General features: G+C 45.0%; 1 protein-coding gene across 6 annotated transcripts in view; it reads right to left on the bottom strand.

Moving 5' to 3' along the window:
* The window catches only part of ltbp1 (latent transforming growth factor beta binding protein 1), a 151,449-nt gene that overhangs the window by 77,609 nt on the left and 50,969 nt on the right, over positions 1-22,871 (bottom strand). For 4 of the 6 annotated variants that reach the window (XM_029174971.3, XM_029174965.3, XM_029174966.3 and 1 more), the window contains exons 6-10: positions 16,672-16,869; positions 15,311-15,609; positions 14,837-14,939; positions 7,909-7,968; positions 6,053-6,175 (exon numbers count right to left, since the gene is read on the bottom strand). In XM_029174971.3, the coding sequence (XP_029030804.1) occupies positions 6,053-6,175; positions 7,909-7,968; positions 14,837-14,939; positions 15,311-15,609; positions 16,672-16,869 (783 nt within the window). The remainder of the gene's footprint in view (positions 1-6,052; positions 6,176-7,908; positions 7,969-14,836; positions 14,940-15,310; positions 15,610-16,671; positions 16,870-22,871) is intronic. The other 2 variants (XM_055502782.1, XM_029174970.3) reach the window with 1 other exon arrangement.

Raw genomic sequence — 22,871 nt, 5'->3', positions numbered from 1 at the left:
TGGTTGGCTGAGTGTTTGGTGGTTGGCTGACTGACGGTAAGCGTATCGAGTCACTTCCGGTTACTGAGGTTTGCTGCCGCTGTGTGTGTACAGCGTTACTCTCCGCTCTTTTCTAAATATTATCGTTTTATATCTGATAGCGACTGCTGAAAATTGCAAAACAAGCTTGTAACACTCAAGCATCTTTTCCTTTCATTAAACGTCCTGCTAATTTACACTGTTATCTAAGTGTTTTCTCCGCTAGCGTAGCTCCTAGCTTACTTTCCTGCTATGGCTTCCCCCTTTTCCTCTCCCTCTCGCTCTGTTCGGTGCTCGGTGTGTCTTATGTTTAGCTTATCCTCTGCCTCCTTTAGTGATGGTAATGGGATCTGTAATAGGTGTACGCTAGTTGCAGGGTTGGAGGCGAGGTTGTTAGACTTAGAGTCTCGGCTTCGCACTTTAGAAAACAGGCCAGCTAGCCAGGTCCCTTTAGCCGGTGCGGAGCCTCCTAGCTTAGCTGCTACCAGTCCCCCGGCAGGTCCCAGGCAGCTGGGCAACGACTGGGTCACGGCTCGTAAGAAACGTAGCTTTAGGCAGGCGCCCACGGTTCACCACCAACCGCTTCACGTTTCAAACAGATTTTTCCCACTCAGCGACACACCCGCTGAGAAACCCACTCTGATCATTGGTGACTCCATAGTCCGAAACGTGAAGTTAGAGAATCCAGCGGTCATAGTTAGGTGTTTGCCTGGGGCCAGAGCGGGCGACATTGAGTCTTATCTTAAGCTCCTGTCTAAGGATAAACGTAAGTACGCTAAGATCGTAATACACGCAGGAGCTAATGACGCCCGGTTACGCCAATCGGAAGTCACTAAAACTAACATTGAATCGGTGTGTTCGTTCGCCAAAACAATGTCGGACTCCGTAGTTTTCTCTGGACCCCTCCCCAATGTGACCAGCGATGATATGTATAGCCGGCTGTCATCGCTCCACCGCTGGTTGTCTAGGTGGTGTCCTGCAAACGATGTGGGCTTTGTGGCTAATTGGAGCACTTTTTGGGGAAAACCTGGGCTGATTAGAAGAGACGGCGTCCATCCCACGTTGAACGGAGCCTCTCTGCTCTCTAGTAACATGGCCATGTTGCTTAGTCCCCCCACTGCTTGACAACTCAGAGTGGAGCCCAGGACGCAGAGTCGCAGTCTTACACGCCTCTCTGCATGTTCTCTACAGCCGCGACCCACTCTTAGTCTTAGTTATCGCATAGAGACTGTGTCTGCTTCTCGACCACCTAAACTATACAAGTCACAAACAAATCAAAGAGGAGTGACTTACCAGAATTTAATAAACATCAAAACAGTTCCTCTTACGGAACAAAGTAATAGTAAGCTAATAAAGTGTGGTTTATTAAATATCAGATCTCTCTCATCTAAATCCTTTTTAATAAATGACTTGATAAGTGACCATCACATAGATCTGTTCTGTCTGACTGAAACCTGGCTGCAGCAGGATGAATATGTTACTTTAAATGAGTCGACTCCAATGAGTCACATAAACTATCATGTTCCAAGAAGTACAGGTAGAGGTGGAGGAGTAGCAGCAGTTTATAAATCAGATTTATTAATTACTCCTAAACCTAAACATAGTTATAACTCATTTGAGAGCCTCACTCTGAGCCTTTCTCACCCAGACTCTAAAACTCAGAAACCAGTGGTGTTTTGTATTGTTTACCGTCCTCCTGCTCCATATTCAGAGTTCTTAACTGAATTCTCTGAATTCTTATCTGACTTAGTTCTTAGCACAGATAAAGTCATTGTAGTGGGAGACTTTAACATTCATGTAGATGTTGACAGCAACTGTCTCAGCACTGCTTTTAACTCCTTAATAGACACTATTGGTTTTACACAGCAGGTAAATGAACCCACTCATCGTTTTAACCACACCCTAGATCTTGTCCTGACATATGGGGTTGAAATTGATAATTTAATAGTTCTTCCCCAAAACCCTCTGTTATCTGACCATTTCTTATTAACTTTTGAATTTAGCACAACTGACCCTATAACAGCTGGAAAGAAATGTTACTATAGCAGATGTTTATCTGACAATGCTGTTGCCAGATTCAAGCAGATGATTCCATCATCTTTTGCCTCAATGTCTTGCAGATACACAGAGAACAGTCACCTTAATCCTTATGAACAGGTTGACTGTCTTGTAGATGATGCTGCAGCTTCTCTACGTACAATGTTAGACACAGTGGCTCCTCTGAAGAAGACAGTGAATCAGAGGAGGTTAGCTCCGTGGTATAACTCAGACATCCGCAGTCTAAAGCAAAGGACTAGACAACTAGAAAGACAGTGGCGTTCCAACAAAATAAATGTAAACTGCATTGCATGGAAGGACAGTCTAATGAAATATAAAAAAGCACTTTGTGCTGCTAGAAAAACATATTATTCCTCCCTAATTGAGGAAAACAAAAACAACCCTAGGTTTCTTTTCAGCACTGTAGCCAGGCTGACAAAGAGTCATAGCTGTATTGAGTCTACTATCCCCTTAAATCTCAGCAGCAATGACTTTATGAACTACTTTACTAATAAAATTATCATCATTAGAAAAAACATTCAGCAGCGACTTCTTCCAAATGACAGAAAGCACTGTCTAGATTTAAATTTATTAAATCCTCTGTCTTACCTAGACAGCTTCTCCCCCATAACTCATATGGAGTTAACCTCAATAATTAACTCTTCCAAGTCGTCCACTTGTCTTTTAGATCCAATCCCAACCAGATTACTCAAAGAAGTTCTACCTTTAATCAGCTCATCCATATTAAATCAAATCAACCAATCTTTACAACTAGGCTATGTACCACAGGCTTTTAAGGTGGCTGTGGTCAAACCTCTATTGAAAAAACCAACCCTTGACCCTGGACAACTAGCCAACTATAGGCCCATTTCAAATTTACCCTTTATTTCCAAGATTCTGGAAAAAATCGTGGCTAAACAATTATCTGACCACCTTAGTGGGAATAACCTGTATGAAGATTTTCAGTCAGGATTTAGAAAACATCATAGCACAGAAACAGCTCTGGTTAGAGTCACTAATGATCTTCTATTAGCTTCGGACAATGGTCTAGTTTCTGTCCTTGTCCTGTTAGATCTTAGTGCTGCATTTGATACAATTGATCATCACATTCTATTACAGACACTAGAACATAGAATCGGGATTAATGGAACAGCATTGGGATGGTTTAAATCCTATTTGTTGAACAGATTCCAGTTTGTTCATGTTAATGATAAATTCTCCACACGCACAAGGATTAGCTATGGAGTTCCACAGGGTTCTGTGCTGGGTCCAATTCTGTTTAGCTTATACATGTCTCCTTTAGGTGAGATTATTAGAAAGCATTCTATTAATTTTCATTTTTACGCAGATGATACTCAGCTATACATGTCCTTGGAACCAAATGAAACAGATCAACTAGTCAAAATTCAGGGTTGTTTAAAAGACATCAAATCCTGGATGTCCCAAAACTTCCTTCAACTAAACTCAGATAAAACCGAGATTCTTATTGTTGGGCCTAAAAATCTGAGAGAGACACTATTGAGTCAGATAGCCACCCTGGATGGCATAACATTAGCTTCAGATTCTACTGTGAGGAACCTTGGTGTCATGTTTGACCAGGATCTCTCTTTTACATCATACATTAAACAAATCTCCAGAACCGCCTACTTCCACCTTAGAAATATAGTTAAAATCAGAAGCATCCTCTCTCAGAGCGATGCAGAGAAACTGATCCATGCATTTGTTACCTCTAGGCTGGACTACTGTAACTCCTTACTCATAGGATTTCCTAACAGCTCCTTAAAAAGCCTACAGCTCATTCAAAATGCTGCAGCCAGAGTTCTGACAGGACTTAGAAAGAGAGATCACATTTCTCCTACATTAGCTTCTCTGCACTGGCTGCCTGTAAAATGTAGGATAGAATTTAAAATTCTCCTACTCACATACAAAGTACTCAATGATAAAGCTCCTTCTTATCTTAAAGACCTTATAGTTCCTTATGCTCCCAGCAGAACACTTCGTTCTCAGAGCGCTGGGCTACTTGCGGTTCCTAGAGTGTTTAAATGTAGAACAGGGGGCAGAGCTTTTAGCTACCAAGCTCCTCTCCTCTGGAACCAGCTCCCTCTTCAGGTTCGAGAAGCTGACACACTCTCCACCTTTAAGATTAGGCTTAAAACCTTCCTTTTTGATAAAGCTTATAGTTAGAGATGGTTCAGGTCACTGGCAATTATTGTTAGTCACAGGAACCATCTCTTAGTTAAGCTGCAATAGACATAGACTGCTGGGGGACTTAATTTATACACTGAGCTCCTCTGTTTCCTTCTACCTCCTCTGTCCCATAACCTCCCATCATTGTCCCATGTTTAACTAACCTTGTCTCTTTCTGTCCAGTAGTTGTGCTTCTCTCCTCTCTCCCCTCCCACCCCCACTCTTTCTCCCTCTCTGTCCTCACCCACAGGTATCATATACATACACACACAAACTTCATGCACTTCCAGTCTACCTGTGGATTAGACATCACTGCTCTACCTGGTGCATGAATGTGCAATTGCAGGTCATTTCTTAGGGGGCGTTAACAAGGCAGCTACGCATTAAGTACATCACAGTGGGGGGTCATGACTGGTGTAGGGGGGCTTGGTGGAATGGTACCTAAGTACGGCGTGAATCGGCATGAAATCCAGCACGAGCGAGGCGGCGAAAATTTGCCGCTCCATCTGTAAATGTGAGGCACCTTGGGTCAGGGGGTTTTAATCGGCAGGCAAAGGCAGGTCAAACAGGCGGTGGTCAGATACTCAGCAGTTACAGACATACAGGCAAGGAGCAGGCAGGAGGCGGTCAGAACAGGCTAGGTCAAAACACAGGCGGGCAGGAGGCGACGGTACAAAGGGTGCAGGCAAGGTTGTGGTCAAAACAAGAACTGGGTCAAGGCTCGGTCAAGACTATACAAAAAAAACACTGGAATGCTGGCAATAAAAAACAGACAATCTGGCAACTGGTCACTGTGAATACTGCAGCTTAAATTCTGGGTCAATGATGAATAATGAACCAGAAGTAAAGGTTGAGGCAAAACTGTGTAGTGAGTTGTTGTTCACACCTTTCTCCCCTGCTTCAGTGTGTTTTTATTTCCGAGCTACTTTGTAGTGATTTGTACTTTGACAAGTCCAGTTTTCAGTGTTTTACTTTGCCTGTACGTCTGTTACCTGTCCCTCTGTTCAGTCTGTCGGCCTTAGGAGCTGGTTTAGTTTTGTGGGTTTGTTGACCATAGAATCCATTAAGTTTGCCCGCTACTGGCCAGTGGTAGTGCTTAATGAGAACATTTCCCAGTCCTGTCAGTCTAAACCTAGAAGTAGTTACTTTTGAGCAGTTTTAAAACAATTAAGCTGAGAAAATGGAACCTTCACTACAAAGAGGCCATTGGCATTTTAAGGACGTGTTTACAGGTCACTTAATTTTTAAATAGGACTTTATTTAATATTTATTGCGTTTGAAAGCTTCCTGAAGATCTCCACAGGATACATGTGAATGGTGTTCTCATCTGAACCTGCAAAAACCTCAGTGAGTCATTGAAGGAAGAGGCCAATTCTGCTGGCTACCGTTTCACTCATGACACAATGGAACCAAGACATGTGTTGCATTGTTGTAATGATGATCTAACACTGATGTGTTGGATCATTTCAGGATGTCAGATTCTGCAGCTATGGGTCAGAACTGTTTTTTACAATAGATTTTTTGTTGGACCTCAAGTTCCAGTCAGTTCTACCTGCCCTCAATGCTAAAGATCAATTGTTTTGTAATAGTTTAAGTCTTTTTCTGGATAAACAACATGAAACCTGCTTGAGTGTGATTCTGATAAAATAAGCAACATGCTTATTGTTTTGCATTGTCTGCATTTGCACAGTGTCATCCTCCATACTTTAATTGTAGGATAATAATAAAACATTTGTACGTGCAAACCTGACATGGACATGCAGACCACATTAAATATCTGCTCAGTTGAATGAAATGACTGCAGACTTACATATGCATGAGGTGAACATGGGATCAGGGATGAATCCAGCTTTACACATGCATCGGTAGCTTCCCACAGTGTTCAGACAATTTCCATTGGGACACACTCCCTGTAACTTGCACTCATTCAGGTCTGCAAATAATCAAAAATCAGGTGAAACCATAAACCACACATCTCAGTATATGCTGTAAAGGTTCTCCTCATATGTGTAAAGGTTGAACTTTTTGGATAATTTTTCATTGTAAATAGTCTTTACCATAACTGTGTCTCTGAAACTGTTTAGTGGCTCAGGCTCTCAGAATTTTTTTTTAATTTCTGAGAATTTTTCTGAGATAGCTAATTCGGTATATACATGAAACGTTAAAGTTTTAAATTTTCAACTGAATTACAGGTCTTATTTGACCTGTATATGTACTTGTACTATGTACAAAATTCCCGTTGACCTGATCTACCTACTGTGAGATCCCATGGGAGATGCTTTTATTTTTTTGTAGTTGTGGTGTGATACAAGTAGCCCATAACTGCTAAAGTTAAACAAAGTTAACTCACCATACACCTGAGCTGCTCTACACTGCTCAAACAAAAATAGTGGGAACACTTAAACAACACAATGTAACTCCAAGTCAATCACACCTCTGTGAAATCAAACTGTCCCCTTAGGAAGCAACACTGATTGACAATCAGATTCAGCTGCTGTTGTGCAAATGGAATAGACAACGGGTGGAAATTATAGGCAACTGGCAAGACCCCCCCCCTCCAATAAAGGAGTGGTTCTGCAGGTGGTGACCACAGACCACTTCTCAGTTTCTATGCTTTCTGGCCGATGTTTTGGTCACTTTTGAATGCTGACGGTGCTTTCACTCTAGTGGTAGCATGAGACGAGGTCTACAACCCACACAAGTGGTTCAGGTAGCTCATCCAGGATGGCACATCAATGTGAGTTGTGGCCATGTTTGCTGTGTCTGTCAGAAACGGTCAGAAACAGACTTCATGAGGGAGGTATGAGGGCACGATGTCCACAGGTGGGGATCACATAGTGCAAGAAGTATGGTGTTTGCCAGAGAACACCAACATTGGCAAATTTGCCAATTCGCCCTGTGCTCTTCACAGATGAAAGCAGGTTTACACTAAGGACATGTGACAGACGTGACAGAGTCTGGAGATGCCATGGAGAACGTTCTGCTGCCTGCAACATCATCCAGCATGAGCAGTTTGGCAGTGGGGTCAATAATGGTATGGGGTGGCATTTCTTTGGAGGGCCGCATAGCCTGCCATGTGCTCGCCAGAGGTAGCCTGACTGCTATTAGGTACCGAGGCAAGATCCTCAGACCCCTTGTGAGACCATATGCTGGTGTGATGGGCCTTGGGCTTCTCCTGATGCAAGACAATGCTAGACCTCATGGGGCTGAAATGTGTAAGCAGTTCCTCCAAGATGAAGGCTACTTAGCCTAATTTTGACTGGTTTTGAGGACATTAAAATTAAAACATTTCTATGAAAACAACAAAGTATTTAAAAAGAATATTTTATTCATTTAGATCTAGGATGTGTTATTTTTGTGTTCCTTTTATTTTTTGAGCAGTGTAGTTAATTTTGCACTAACAATTACTGTACATGTAGTCTTATATGATGGGTCCCACCACGTTTTACTCATGGGAATATCATTTATGACTTAATGTGACAGTACGTTAACACTAATTGCGACTGACTTTTACTGGTTGTTATATTAGTTACTCTGACTCCCATCAGTGCCACATCGGCATTATCATTAAAAGTATGGCCCGAATGCACCAGTTTACTAAGCACATTTGAGATATATTAGTTTTCCCATAGTGGATAGACTGAGATCCAGTAGCTAAGCTCTTACCTTGGCAATGAGAGCTGTTGTTTCTTGTGTAACCCTGAGGACAGTCTATCAGAGGCAAAGCTGATGGAAGAAGGCAAACATTTATGTTTTACTCATATGTTTACCCAAAGACCAAATTTGGAGGATATCTGGTTTGGGGCACAGTTCAATAGTCTGACTGGGGAAGAAGCTGTTCTGGTGGCATGAGGTCCTAGTCCTGATGGACTGGGGAGCCAGAGGGGAGGGGCTGAAAGTGTTCATGTCCTGGGGGAGAGGGTTTGGCTACAATCCTGGCTGCCCGTCTCTGGGTCCTGGAGATGTGCAGGTCCTGGAGAGACAGGAGGTAGCAGTAGATCACCTTCTCTGCAGAGTGTATCACCCACTGCAGCTTGGCCTTGTCTCTGATACCAAACTGGCTATCTCACTCCTGTAGGCTGATTCATCTCTGTCAGTAATGAGGGGGGTGTCATCATTTGACAGTCTCGTGTCCAATTGTGCAGCCGTTTGTGTACAGAGAGAATAGCAGGGAAGAAAGGACACAGCCTTGGAGGGGTTCCGGTGCTGATGGGCAGAGAATCAGAGACAAGCTTCCCTAGCCTCACATACTGCTGTCTGTGAGTGAGGAAGTCTGATTCACCTGCAGATGGAGTTGGGCACATTCAACAGGGAGAGTTTGTCATGGAGCAGGGATGGAACTATTGTGTTGAAGACAGAGCTGAAGTCTACAAACAGTATCATGGCGTAGGATCCTGTGGAGTCCAGATGCTGGACGATGCTAGAGGGCCATGTTTACAGCATCGTCTACAGACCTGTTGGCACTGTAGGCAAACTGTAGAAGGTCCAGGAGGGGGTCTGTGATGTCTTGGATGGTAGGAGAGGACGATGCCCCTTAAAAGACTTGACTGCATAGGACAGGGCCACGTTTCTGTAGTCACATGTCACAAGTCTCCACATGTCTCCAGTGAGGTGTTGAAAATGTCTGTCAACACTGGAGACAGCTGGTTGGCACAGTGCTTCAGGGTGTAGGGGAAGTCCAGGCCTGAAGCTTTCCGGGGTTCAGTCGTTTAAAGATTTAAAGAAAGTTTGTTCACATCTCCCTCTTTAATGTGGAGAGAGGTGTTAGGGGGATGGGGGACACTGAGGTGTGAAGCTGTGTGGGTGGATTGTGGGGCCATGGGGGGTTTAGGACTGTCTACTGCCTGATTAACACTAGGACTACTGAGTTTTCTAAATATACCACCTTCATCTACCAGGTGTTCAAAAGATCTGCTTGGCTAGCTGACATCCTGAATCATCTGTGAACAGCTGCTTTTGTTACATAAAGAGGGCCATCACTGACACACTCTAGGGGGTGGGATGCGTGGGCTCGCTGACCCTGCTCCTGCTTGCAAGGCTGAGCAGTTCCCATGAGTCTATGAGTGACATCCACTGTTACAATGTTTCACAGCTATCTGCTTGGATTTACAATGTGAAAAGATGAGTGTCATTGTTGCAGACTCACCGAATGAAGCAATAAAAGACATAAACAATACAATAAATGTCACCTTCTGCCGCCGCGCCGCTAGAGGGGCTCCTGTGTTTTGATGTGGGTAATCACCTGAGTTTAATTTCCTGCCTGTAATGAGTTGATGATACCCATCTGCCTTTAGGAGTTGATGATACCCACCTGCCTTTATGAGTATTTAAGGCATGGCTTTGTTTGAACACATTGTTGGTGTGTACACGGTAATAGCTGGAGGCTATGCCACGTTACCAGTCAGGGAGGAGTATTGTGAAGAGTTCTTTTCGGGTTCTTTTGATGTCCTGTCCTGTTGTCACCAGTAAAGGTTTGTGAGTGTCTTATGTTCATGTTTAGGTTTTGCCCGTAGTGTTATGGAGCGTTTTAGGTTTATGTAAGTGATGGTGTTTTCCTGCATTGCAGTGATTTTTAGTTATTGCGTTTTATGTTGGAGCTGAGTCCTGCTTTGCAGTGGTTTTGTGTTTAATAAACTGACTTATGTAAACTGTTAATTCTGTGTTTGGGTCATGCACTTGGGGTCTCCCTCTTGTTTCCCTGGCTTGGTCATCCGGTTGCGGCCAGGTAAGCGTGAAGGGTGACTGAGGGTTTTACTAGTGCGACGTGTCAGCATGGTGCTGGATGCAAGTTGGCTGTACTAAGACTGTTTCAGCTCTTTCTCAAATGTGGCGAAGCTTTGTTTATTTACAAAAAAAACGCAATAAAGTTTACATATTCTTTGCACTGTAACGTCACTAAAAATTACAGAAAAGACGACAGTACACCCATCATTCAAGTGAAGAGCTCTAGGCTTGTCATGACTTGTCTTGAGCCCTTTCCAGACAGAGGCAGAGTCGTAGACTGAGAACTGCTGTTCCATTCTCTCACCATGGGCTGATTTAGCTTTTCTCACCTCTGTGCTTCGCCTCATTGTATTTGTCTCTGTCGCCACTTCTGAACTTCTTTCTCTGACCTCAGCTGTCTGAGCCTTGCTGTTAAGCAGGGTTTTATCGTTGTTACAGCTCAACCTGGTGCGTCTTGCAATGACGTGCAACAACGACTGTTGTGACGTGCCCTGGCTCTTTTGCATTTCCTCTTTTGCTCTGTGTACTTCCTTTCTTCTTATCTGTCTCTCTCTCTCTCTCTCTCTCTCTCTCTCTCTCTCTCTCTCTCTCTCTCTCTCTGGTGAAGCTATGCAGATGCTCAAATGTCTTGTCTGGGATTGGAGAATGAAACTGGGCCTTCTTCCCCATAGCTGTGGCACGTCTTTGCTGGACCCGCCTCCACCTATTGTAAAATCTGACTCCAGAGGACTTTGTGCCTCACCAGCCATGAACCCCTCACCACACGCCACTGGTAGAAAGTGACTTGTCGAAGCTGGTGTGATTAAAGTCACCGGAGATCATAAAGAAAGCATCAGGATGTCAGGACTGCAGGTTGGAGGCGTCCATTTTATTGTCCAATGAACTCACGAAGGGAGACACAGCTCCTTCTCACCTTCTCTTTGCGCAGCACCTTTCTTCGGTCTTGACATTTTTGCCTCCTCTGCATCCCTTCGTTTTCCTCCTTATTTCTTTGGGGAAGCTTGACGTTCCTGGCAGAGTCGAGTATTATGCTGCTGAACTTAGTGAGATCTGCTGGTCCCAGGTGTAAACAAAGTTCGCGTGGGGCTCCTGCGCACCAGCTTTATGGATGAGGGAAAGTATAAATCCAAGTGAAAACGGACTAAAAAACACTCTTGAACAACATGATCAGAGAGGATGCACCTTAAATACTAAGACTAATTAAAGAAACTCACGCAGTAGGTTAAAAGTAAGGAAAATACAGAAAAGACAAGAGGGTAAGACAGAGCAATCGGAGCGTGCTGCAGCAAGGCTCGCACCTGCGCACATCATGTTTTTACCTTCTGATGAACACCTTATGTGACACCCTGATTTCGGGTTACTTTGCTTTAACACAAGGACACCTAAAGGACGTACACCTTTACATTTACCACCAACCCCGGCAGGGTGTTCAGGTTACCGGCACGCTTCAGCTGCCACCCTGCCAGGAGCCGCTTTTGTTAGGTAGGGCCATCACTGGCTCTACCTAACTCGCTCGTCCACAATCTCCTTAAATGGGTTGAACGGTACTATGTTATTGAGTGAATATAGGCTTGTAGAGCGCTTTACAGTAGAAGTGTGGTGCATAAAGATGCTCATCTGAGGGCTGGAGCTTGCAGCTCAAGCAACTGGCCCTGTGCCAGTTAAGCATGGAAAAGGCACAAGAGGCTACTGTATCACAGCGCTACCTCTATGAGAGACTTAAGAAGGCTGTCCTACGTGCCTACGATTTTTTCCTGGAGGCATGTCGCCAATGGTTTAGAAATGCCCGCAGGAACCCACAGCAGACCTTTGTTGAGTTTACCAGGTTTGTTCGAGGTTCTGTTTGAAAAGTGGTGTCAATCTAGTGAAGTCGCTGAAATGAATTCCTTAAGGGAACTCATTTTAGTTAAAGATTTTAAAATGTGTATTCCCGACCACATTGTTGTATATTTAAATAAACAGAAGGTAGAAACCTTATCTGCTGCTGCAGTTTTAGCAAATAAATATGTGCTAACACACTGTGTTTACACTCTCTGCAGGTGTACAGAGCCAGTCTAAAACCGTAAAGGGGGGAAGCTGGAAGGCAGAAACCTGTAAGCAGGAGGTAAGGGAGTGCTTCTACTGTAGAAAGCCTGGACATTTCATCGCCAACTGTCTCGTGTTAAAAAGGAAAACTAGGACCGCCCAGTAAGTCACTGCCTAATAGGATGGGCTCATTGGTACAGGGGTGGAGAATCAAAACAGGTTGGTTACACCGGACTCTTGTTTTCAGGCATTCGTGTTTGAGGCCTGGGTGTCTCTTATAAGCAGGCTAGAGAACCAGAAGACCATTACTGTCTTAAGGGACACTGGTGGTTCGCAGACAGTGATACTTACTAGTGTGTTACCGTTTTCCCCAGAGTCATCTTGTGGTTACAGCGTTATCATAAAGGGTAAATCCTGTGCATGGGGTCTATATCCGGTTGGCACTTATACCTGTGATGTCCTACCCATCAAAGGTGTATGCATGCTATGACATCGCTGGAGCGTTACAGGTTTGTGAGGTGCCTTTGTGCTCAGACCCAGAGGTGAGTAGTACAGTAAATGAGAACACTCATACTTCTTGTGCAGTAAGTGAGGCCCAAGTGCACAGAGGTGTAGGGATGAGAGCTTCCTCATGCCGTTGTTTTTAGACGGTTCCTTGTCATTGGCCCAGGGCAGTCGTGGCGGAGATGACTGCCCTGACATAATAGAACATTAGTGCTGCCCACATACAGGATCAGTGCGATGAGGTTGCTTAATGTTCATCATGTGACTTTCAGCCCTTATCACCCTGAAAGTCAAGGTGCTCTTGAATGGTGGCACCAAAAATTAAAAAAGCAGTACTGCCTTGAAACTGGAAGAAACTGGGATGAAGGGCTACCGTTAGTGCTGTTTGCAGCCTGCGACATGGTTCAGAAATCTCTGGGGTTCACTCCAGCTGAACTCGTCTTTCAGGGGACCCTGAAACCCTCCAAGACAAGTTACTAAGTGCCAACCCACCAAAGGCAGACATCCTCAGTTATGTAAGTAATTTTCCCGCCTGGTTATATAAAGCCAATCAGGGGGCGTGAGAGGCCCTTGAGGTGTTACAGTCTGATAAAGTTAGTTGTTTAAGGTTGGTGACCAGGTGCTAGTGTTGCTACCAATACAGGGTCTGGCTTTGTCAGTGAAGTTCGCTGGACCATATAAAGTCCTATATCAAAGCAAGCAGAAAATCAGGTTGTGTCATCTTAATATGTTCAAGCCATACCATGCCAGAGAGACACCTGACACTAGTGTAGACCAGGCCAAATCAGGTAAAACCCTGTGAGCCCCCTAAAGGTAAGGAAGATGATGAGCTGTCAGATTTCCCAATCGTGCGTCAGGTCGCAAGGTTGACTAATTCAGAAGAGCTGCAGATATTTCCAAATCGAATAGCTCATTTGACACTTGAGCAACAAAAAGACCTTGTTGAGCTGGTATCTGACTTCCCTGCACTCTTCAGGGACACCCCGTCCTGGACCACATTTCTACAGCATGACATCAATGTTAGGGGAGCAAAACCGATAAAACAACACGCTTACAGGGTGAACACTAAGAAGCGGGTGTTGATGAAGGCTGAGACAGACTATCTCCTGGAGAATGTTCTCGCCACACCTAGTTTCAACGCCTGGAGCTCTCCCTGCCTCCTTGGGGAAAAGCCTGATGGGACGTACAGATTAATTATAAACCATAGAAAAGTAAATGCAGTTACTGTGCTTGATTCCTACCCGATCGCTCGAATAGAGGACTGCGTGGATAACCTGGGTAACGCCAGGCAAGTTAGACCTACTCAAAGGCTATTGGCAAGTACCTTTGACTGAACGTGCCTCAGAGATGTCTGCTTTTGTGACCCTAGCCTTCTGCAGTATACAGTAATGGCTTTTGGGATGTGCAATGACCCTGCTACATTTCAGCGATTGATGAATTTAGTCCTTGGTGGTCTCAGCAACTGTAATGTGTACCTTGATGATGTTATAGTGTATAACTTGACATGGGAGGACCATGTGGTTTCGCTTTGTGTTTGAGCGACTCTCCCAGGCATCACTTACATTTAATTTTAGGTGTGATATTGCTAAGGCCACAGTAACATACTAAGGTAGTGAGGTTTGGCAGGGTCAAGTTAGGCCAGTGTACGCAAAGGTCACTTCTATTGTGGAGTTCCCTGTTCCTCTTTCCCGCTGGGCGTGGAGGTTCTTAGGGATGGCTGGCTATAGCTGGTGTTTTTGCAGGAAGTTCTCGACCATAGTTCAGCCATTGACAGGTCTGCCTAGTCCAAGAGCCAATTTTGTGTGGTCAACGGCGTGCCAGGATGCTTTTGCTTGTGTTAAAGCTATGCTTTGCCCTGGCTCTTTTGCATTTCCCCTTTTGCTCTGTGCCCCCCCCCCCCTCTCTCTTCGAAAGCGGCTGAGTTTGTGCAGTCCAGACACTTTTAAAACTGTGTTGCAACGTTTGTTCAGTTATCGAGTAGAGGATTCCACTACATGGTGTTTGAATTGATGATCAGCTTCATAGAAACACCTTAACAAAATATCTGGCAGCAGTCACATTTAGAACCTCAGTTGTTGCTGTGTATCACCTGGATATTAAGCTGATCTACACTACTTACCCTTTGCTGGAGTCCCAGCTGCCATTGGCCAAGTGGCAGAGTCACAGCTTATGTGTAGCTTGCAACAGATGAAGAAAATGTACTGGGCCAGGGCAGTTAGGAATCTCATTGGGTCAGGTGTTAAAAGAAAGCTGACATTACCGCCTAATCCGTAGCATGTAGTGCTTCAACCACCTGTAGTTGTAGTAAAGGCACATCTACAATGTTTATTTTTGTACTCACTTTGTTTCTTCGGGCACTTGAGGCATTTGTGGAAACCCCAGGATGTACCGGTTTTGGCACAGCACTGCTCTTGCTTAATGAGCCCTGGTAGAGCCTTCCCACACTGCACGAGGATAAACATGAGGAAAGGCAGTGTTTAGCTTGTTACTCAAAGGCCTTCATCAGCTGGTGTTCAACAGAAGAGCTCTAAAATTCCCCCGACATTAAACTCTATCCTCACATTAAGCCAATGTCAGAATGCTGGTTGTTCAGATAATGCCAGCATGTGGACAGTATGCACGAGTTCCAAAAGGCTTAGGTTACGATGCATGTAGAGTAGTATACGCCTCAGCACTCACTAAGTGTGTCTGTTTGGTTATATGTTACTGTGTGTCAGTTCATTAATTGTGGAGCAGCAGGAGCTCAAACATGTGGATTATTTTACGTTAGTTGCACTAACCTTCACCATAGCCCATATATCTGAGGACAGTTTACCTGACTACCAGCAGTCTCCTGGAAGCAGCGGCCCAGCGCGTTCTTGGAGGTGACAGGCTGGTACTGAGGGACATGGTCTTGCTGGCTGGGGTAGACAATGTTGTAGCCATGGTGCTGGATATTCTGGGTGCTCTCTGTGTGGTGGTATGTGTAGCTGGTAGAGGAAGAAGAGCCAGACTGGGAACCTCTGACTTGGTGTCCACTGTTGTAGTAATTGTCCAGTTGAGACACGCGGTGGACCTGGAGAGAGGCCTCTGGAGGATGCTTGATGTGGATGTTGACAATGCTGGGGTTAAAAACTACAAACACAAATGACAACATGGATAATACTTTTATCACTTCTTACCAGCAACTTTCAACAGAGGACCAGTACAGCAACAGCTATCACTAAGTGCTTTATACAGTGCTGCAACGCCTTCAAGGCAGAGCACAATGTTATATATGCCATATATACTTTTTATCACATGTGATTTAACTAAAGAAATATTAAACTTTACATATACAATTACCCTAATGTCTTAGAAAAGTAATTTTAAGTTGGTGTAGTGCTGCTAAAACAACCACAACCTATGCCTTACACAGTTCTATACAGCACAGAGGTTTCATTTTCTCTCCAGGTAGTTCTTTTTACATCATTTAGATAATCGATTAATCTGACAATTATTTTTTCGATGATTTTAATAAAAAAATAATTTGATGTTTTGCTTAATATGAATCCCTTATCAGTTTTTTTTAAACGATATTTAATTTTTTTCATTTAAAACTCAAATAAAACACAAAATCTAGTGCTTCAATAATAAAACTTAAAATCCAAAATATAAACAAACAAAGCAAGCATAGAGTTTTGTTACATTGTGAAGATCTGCAGCAGCTCCAGTGTACCTGATTGTGGTAGAAAACCCACGTAAGCACAAGAAAACATGTAAACTTCACAGAGTGACAACCCCTTAAAATGTGTCATCATACTGTATGTTGCTTTTACATGTAGGGTGTGCATCATTTTAAGTTGAGCTGTTCTATAGTGGCGTCAGTCATTACTGACAATGACTGCACAACCATGTGACAGATTAAGTAACAAACTAACTTTTTACACAGTAGCAATTAATTAAGCTTTTCTATGTCATGGCTGCATTAATTTGCCCTCATGCTGCACCATAAAATGAGCAGGCAAAATAATTGATAACATAAAATCGCTATCAATCATTTCCATCATTGATTATTATCAATATTATCAATTAATTGTTGCAGCCCTAGTTTCTTCCAACCAAATAGTCCCCCAGGTTTTCTGTCTCGCTGCAGGCCTCTGCCTACTGCCTCAGTGCCTCAGTCCTATGCTATTGTTCCTTCTGCCTTCTACTCACCTTCACTGTGGCCATTGCTGAAGGTCAGAGGCAGTGTTTGTGTGGAGTGGATCTGAGTTTTGCTGTAGCCTCCAGCCTCTTTCTGTATTTTGTTGTGACTGGGCATCTGGCAGAACTTTCCCGTGAAGTTGGGGGGGCACTGACACTTGTCTCTGGCACTGCACTTGCCGCCATTCATGCATGGCAGATGGCAAACCACTAAGAGAAAAGAATAGAACCCTTGATGTTTATGTAAAGAATTGTTACACATAACATTGCGGCGAGGCACAGAGTACTGTTGAATTATCTTAGTAGAGTAAACACAGTCAGAGTGTGAATCTTTTATCCAAAAAAAAAAAAAACGTCAAATAACAGAAGACACTTCTTTTAGAACCATGGATGGAAACAAGAAAAAATGAGGACAAAACACACTTTTGGGCTGTGAACAATACTGTCTATGCCAGTGGCTAAGCGCCACGGTTAAACCTGACTAAAACTCAAACATAATGGGACTTAATCACAAAACATGGCTTCACAAATTCACCTGGCTTTATACACACACGCACACAAACAATAGGATTTGGATTAAAACCAGATCTGTTAATCTTCTTTATTCTTCTTGATGATCTTTAAGCACTGCATATCTGACATGTATTACACTGTGGCATTACCTACAGTGCTAACCAAACACAGATGAGCACATGGCATGGTGAATTATAGGCTTCTCTTTCAAGAAGCATATCGGGCAACAGCAGTATCCTGTCAATCGATTCAAACAGGCAAAAACAGTAACTTGCAGGCAAGTCAACCAGATCGCACTCTCCACAGGGAAAGTCGTCAGACTATCAATTGTGGCTATTCTGGTGGCAGGAACAGGTGAGTGAAAACAGGAGGCGTGGCTTGAGAGTGAGGAAGGTAGAGAGAGATAGTGGGAGAGAGACAGACAGACATAAACAAAGAGAGAGAGTGCCAGATCAGGGATCTTGACAGAAATATTCCAAAGGTAAACATACTTTTTTTACACAGTTCAAATTGGCTACATACACCTAATTACTAAATGGCTGTCACACACTTATACGGTACATATAACGAGCATTTCATACAGTACACAGGTATCTTATCTAATGCCTATATGCTTACAGTGGCAGCAATTAAAAGTGTCGGCCTCCACCGTGGTTTGCTTTCGTTTGCCCTGCATGAGAGTGTCTTACGTCCTTTTGGCCTGTAGATGGCGACTGATTTTTGGTCCTAAAACATTGTAGTTGACTGTGTCACATAACCTCTTGTAGAACAACCACTAATCAAGTCTTGGGTGGCCTAGTGGTTAAGATGTGTATATGTCAGGTTTTGGTTTTATTTCCCGTTTTATTCTGAAGGACTCTGGTTTCACTTGTCATGTTTCGGTTTCCTGTTTTATTTTGTAGTACTTTTGGTTTCTGTTTCCATCTGGGTATTTCCCGCGTCACATTCCGGTTGTTATTACACGCACCTGTCCATAATCAGTAATCTACTCCAGTATATAGTCTCCACCTCACACACTCTCTAGCTGCCAGATTGTCGAGTCTCAGTACCACATTCCAGCGTTCCTAGTATTGCTACCTTATTTCTTGATCACGTCCGTTACTGACCGCCGATTCCTGCCTGTCCCTCGACTGTACCTTCGCCTGGATCTAGTGGTAATATTCTGACTGTCTGACCTTGAGATTTGCCTATCCTAGTCTGTGCCTCTGCCGAGCTCACCTGTGTACCGAACCCCTGCATGCTTCCTGGATCCGATCTTGCCTGCTCTTTTTGTGCCTGAAGACTTGAGACTAATGTGTATGACCTGGATTGCCTGACTACGCCTGTAAAATAAACGTTGTTTATTTACCGAACACCTTGACTGCACTGTGCATGTGGGTCCGACATCTGCCGAAGCCTGACAGTGTAACTGCAAAGCTTTTTGTCCCGAGTTCGAGTCTGAGTGGGAGCAGTCTTTCAATTTTAATTATTGAAAAAACAGCGCCTTATCATTATAATTTGACCCACGAGATAATATTGTCGTATTATTTAGTACATGGATTGCCAAGTGCCTGTGGCGGACAATTTTAGTAGTGGGGGCAGAGCAGCACACCCAGGGCCCAAGGGCTGAGCCAGCATCCAAGGAGGCCGACGTCTAAACAGGACGCCTCCAATGTCCCAACCCGAATGAGGCTGAGGGGTCGAGATGGCCGGTGACGGTGGGAACCGTACTACCGCTAAGGCAGGCGACAGCAATCTCCAGGTGGGGAGCCGCCCCAGAGGCAGGGCCGCCAAGGTGGCAGATGACGCAGGAGGCAGTGCCACTCCTGTGGCAGGCTGCGCCAAGGATGAGGCCACCAGTCAGGCGGACAAGACAAGGGCTGGCAATGAACCGGAACCAGAGACGAGGACAGACGTGGGGCCTGAGCCAGAACCAGAGACGATGACCGACATGGGACCCAAACCAGAGACGAGGGCAGACATGGCGCTGGGGCAGGGACCCGAGACGAAGACAGACAAGAAGCCGGTGCCAGGACCAGAGACAATACCGGACGTGGAGACGGTGCCGCACCACCAGAAACCGATGCAGGTGTGGCCAGAGCCGGACCACCAGGAAACGATGCCGACTTGGTCGGCGCCGGACCACCAGGAACCGATGCAGATACGGCCGGAGCCAGACCCCCGGGAATTGCAACCGGCACACATTAAGGTAGAGTGCCCTGGATCCGTGGTTGGACCGGTCTTCTCCGGACCCCTGGAGACGGGATGAGACAGGGCCTCCCTTGGACCCCCAGAGATGGAAGCAAACGTGTCTCTGGAAGAACCTTCAGGGACGACTCTTGTGCACAAAGAAACAGAAGGCCCCAAGCTCCGGACCGGCATGAACCACGGCCCCTTGGCTGGTGCAACAGAAGCCTGGAGCAACTTCTTTGCACCGGAGCAGGGGCGACCCCTTCAGAATCGTCTGAGAGCAGGACGACCCCTCTTCAGGGCCGACAGGGGCGGGGACGGCCACCTCCATAGACCCAAAGCTGGGCAGGAATGACCCCCCCTTGGAAGACAGGAACTAAGGCTGGAGGCCGACAAGGGCTGGAACGGCCTCTCCTCACTTCTACTTCCGCCTCTCGAAGAGTGCAGACGTGTTTTCTCTCTGCTCCCACTCTGCTTTTGCTTGCAGTGTCCTTGTCTTGTCTTTTTCTGAGCACCCTGATCTGCTATTCTGGAATAACATTTTTGAACATGGAGCTAATCAACTGGTCACTCAGCGCATTGGACAAAATGTTTTCACAAAGAAAAGAATCTCCGGGAGAACCACTCTGCCCCTTGAGGACTTTTGCCTCCGGCTACGTGCGGGACGCGTGGGACTCCTGGTGCCCTGGTGTCTGGAGCCTCTGTCCATTGAGGATGCAGAGGATCTATTCATATTCTGGACTTTGATAACAGGGCTACTCATGATTGGAGATCACTGAGTTCTGACCGACTGGAGTATTGACCTAGACAAATTAGTCATGGATTGTTAAATTTATTAGAATTGGCTTTGTATTACTCTATCCCTTCTCCCTCACCCCTCCCTTCCCGGGTCCAATCTAGCTCACCGACCTTATCTATCTATCCTGATGAACCCAAGAAAAAATTTCAGCAAGGTTTCCACTTGTACTGTGTGCCACTGTATGTGCGTGTGTTTTTTATTGTTTGTACTGCAATTGCTTCCACTGTCGGGTAACCTGGCTGCTGATGGGAATTTCCCCGCTGTGGGACTAATAAAGGCATTCTATTCTATTCTATTCTATTCTATTCTATTCTATTCTATTCTATTCTATTCTATTCTATTCTATTCTATTCTATTCTATTCTATTCAGGGCCGACAAGGGCAGAAACGCTTCTTCGGGGCCAACGAGGGCTGGGCTGGGCTGGAGCTTGAGCGTGACATGGCTGGAGCAGGGGCACGAGACGTGAAACTGCACCGGTGCAGGAATTCCTCCCAATGGATTAAAATTTCAGCTAGGCAGGCTGGTGCAGCAGCAACGGTCAGACGTGGCTGGGAAATGGAAACTAAAACTGGGACCGCGGGCTGGTCTGGTGTGGAAGGAGGGGCAGATGGGCTGGCTGAAACCGGGGACATTGGCTTTGTATTACTCTGTCCCTTCTCCCTCACCCCTCCCTTCCCGGGTCCAATCTAGCTCACCAGCTGTGCCTCTATCTATCCTCTTCTCTCAGAGGCCAGTGTGGGGGCAGGTGTGGCGCGGAGCACGCGCTCTAACTCCTCAAGTCGTGCGCACGTCCGCTCATAGAGGCGGCGCACACCGGGGCATTCTAGCACGCTGTTCTCGTCCTCTAGGCTGCACACTACCACCTCCACGGCGCTGCGCTGGGCTTCCGGGTCGGGCGCCCTCCGGTAATCCTCCGCAAGAAGCTCTAAATACTTGCAGAGGTCGCTGGGCAAGTCCGCACACGTAAACTCCATGGATCACGGGAGAAATCGTCCTCCAAACACACAAAAAAAAAGCAATCCTAATAAGCCAGCTGGGTCCAATTCTGGCCAGACTGTTGACTGTGATGGACCCACGTGCACAGCTCAGACAGACGTGGATTGTGGTAAAAAAGGGATTTATTAGACAAAGGCAGGATAAGTTTCAGTCGAGGTCATACACAGGTAAGCGCGAAGTTAATACACAGAGGGTCAGGCAGTCTCAGGTCAAGGACAGGCAAGATTCATTAACAGGACAAGACAGGACAAGACGATCTCGAGGTCAAAAAACAAACAGGGTATTTACCAGGCAGACACAGTTGACAAGGCAGGCAAGGATCAGGCAGGAGTCGGTAACAGTAGTCAAAAACAAGGTGATTGCGTGATGACAGCTTTGGTATGGCTGAAACAACAAGTCCTTTCAAAATAAAACAGGAAACCGACCGTATTTCCTGTTTTTTTTTGTAGGTTCCTGGGTTATGTTCAGTCATGCCTTTTCCTGGTTTTACGTCACGTGATCCGACAGCTGTGATCAATCCAGTAATTACTGAGTATTTAAGCACTTGCACTTACCTAAGTTCCCTGCCAGATCGTTGACTTTGTTTCGTTCCAGCACTCTGTAGACATGCCTGCCTGATCACAGTTTCTGCCTGGTTAACCTTGTCGTCTTTTGGATTCTTCCTGTCGGTATCGTAGCCTGATTGTGTTATGTGTTTTGACCTCTCACTTGTTTGACCAGCCGCCTGTCTGCCGTCTATGTACCTTCGCTGATCTGCTTCTCTGGTTCTGACCTCTGCCTATACCTGACCTGCGATTACATTAAACTGCATCTATCTAAGTCTGTGAGTCCATTTCATGCATGTGGGTCTGTCGCCTTCGTTCACACACTGACCGTGACAATGTCGAAGTGCTACAAATAAATTAGACCAGAAAGCTACAATAAATGCAAACATTTATTCTTGCAGAGAAAACATACATGGAACAAACTACTTGCTGCATTAATGAGACTCAGGCATGCAGCTGATCGTGCCGTCTGATGCTGCCCAATCTCCCTTGGAGCTTTGTCCTGGAGCTGAAGTATTTCTCACCTGCTGATCGAGTAGTAGCAACATATTAGCATGTCTAGTCGCTTCTACGGAGTAGGGGGAAGCTTTTGCAAACTTTACATCCCTTTACACCCAGCAAACATGAGACAAACAAAAGCTTGGTCGAACTCAGATCCAAGTCACACAAAACACGTCACATATCATTTGGTCTCGTGTTTCATTTAAGAGGCAGTCTGGAGCTTTCTGCTAAGACCTCTGCCCATCCCCGAAGCTTTGATTAAAAATTAAAAGCAAAAAAAATTAATTAATTAAAAGCAGAGGTATCGCGAGAATGAATTTTTTTGTTTTCAGTTTTTCTCTGAACATAAAAACAGATCAAATTCCATGTTTGTGTGTGTTTTCGTTAAAAAGTATTTTTGGGTTTATTTATTTATTTATTTATTATTTTATTTTGGTTTATTGGTTTTTAAAGCTGTGCTTTGATTCAAATCAAATCTGTTTGCCTCCAATACCAAAAGAAACGAGAAAGGTGGTTGGTTAGGCGGATGGGAAATTAAAGTGTTGAAACGTACTGTACACGGGCCGAAGAAGTCTTCTCAGCCATTCATTCAGTTACAAACACACGCACAGTCAAAACAAACTCTCGCTACATCTAGTGCGCCACTCCCCTCTTTTTCTCGTAGCCTGCATTTGCACATGCATACACT

The sequence above is a fragment of the Betta splendens genome, chromosome 15 (assembly GCF_900634795.4).
Source record: "Betta splendens chromosome 15, fBetSpl5.4, whole genome shotgun sequence".
Taxonomy (NCBI): Eukaryota; Metazoa; Chordata; class Actinopteri; order Anabantiformes; family Osphronemidae; genus Betta; species Betta splendens.
The sequence above is the reverse complement of the archived record's forward strand: the minus strand, read 5'-3'. Positions and strand labels throughout refer to the sequence as shown.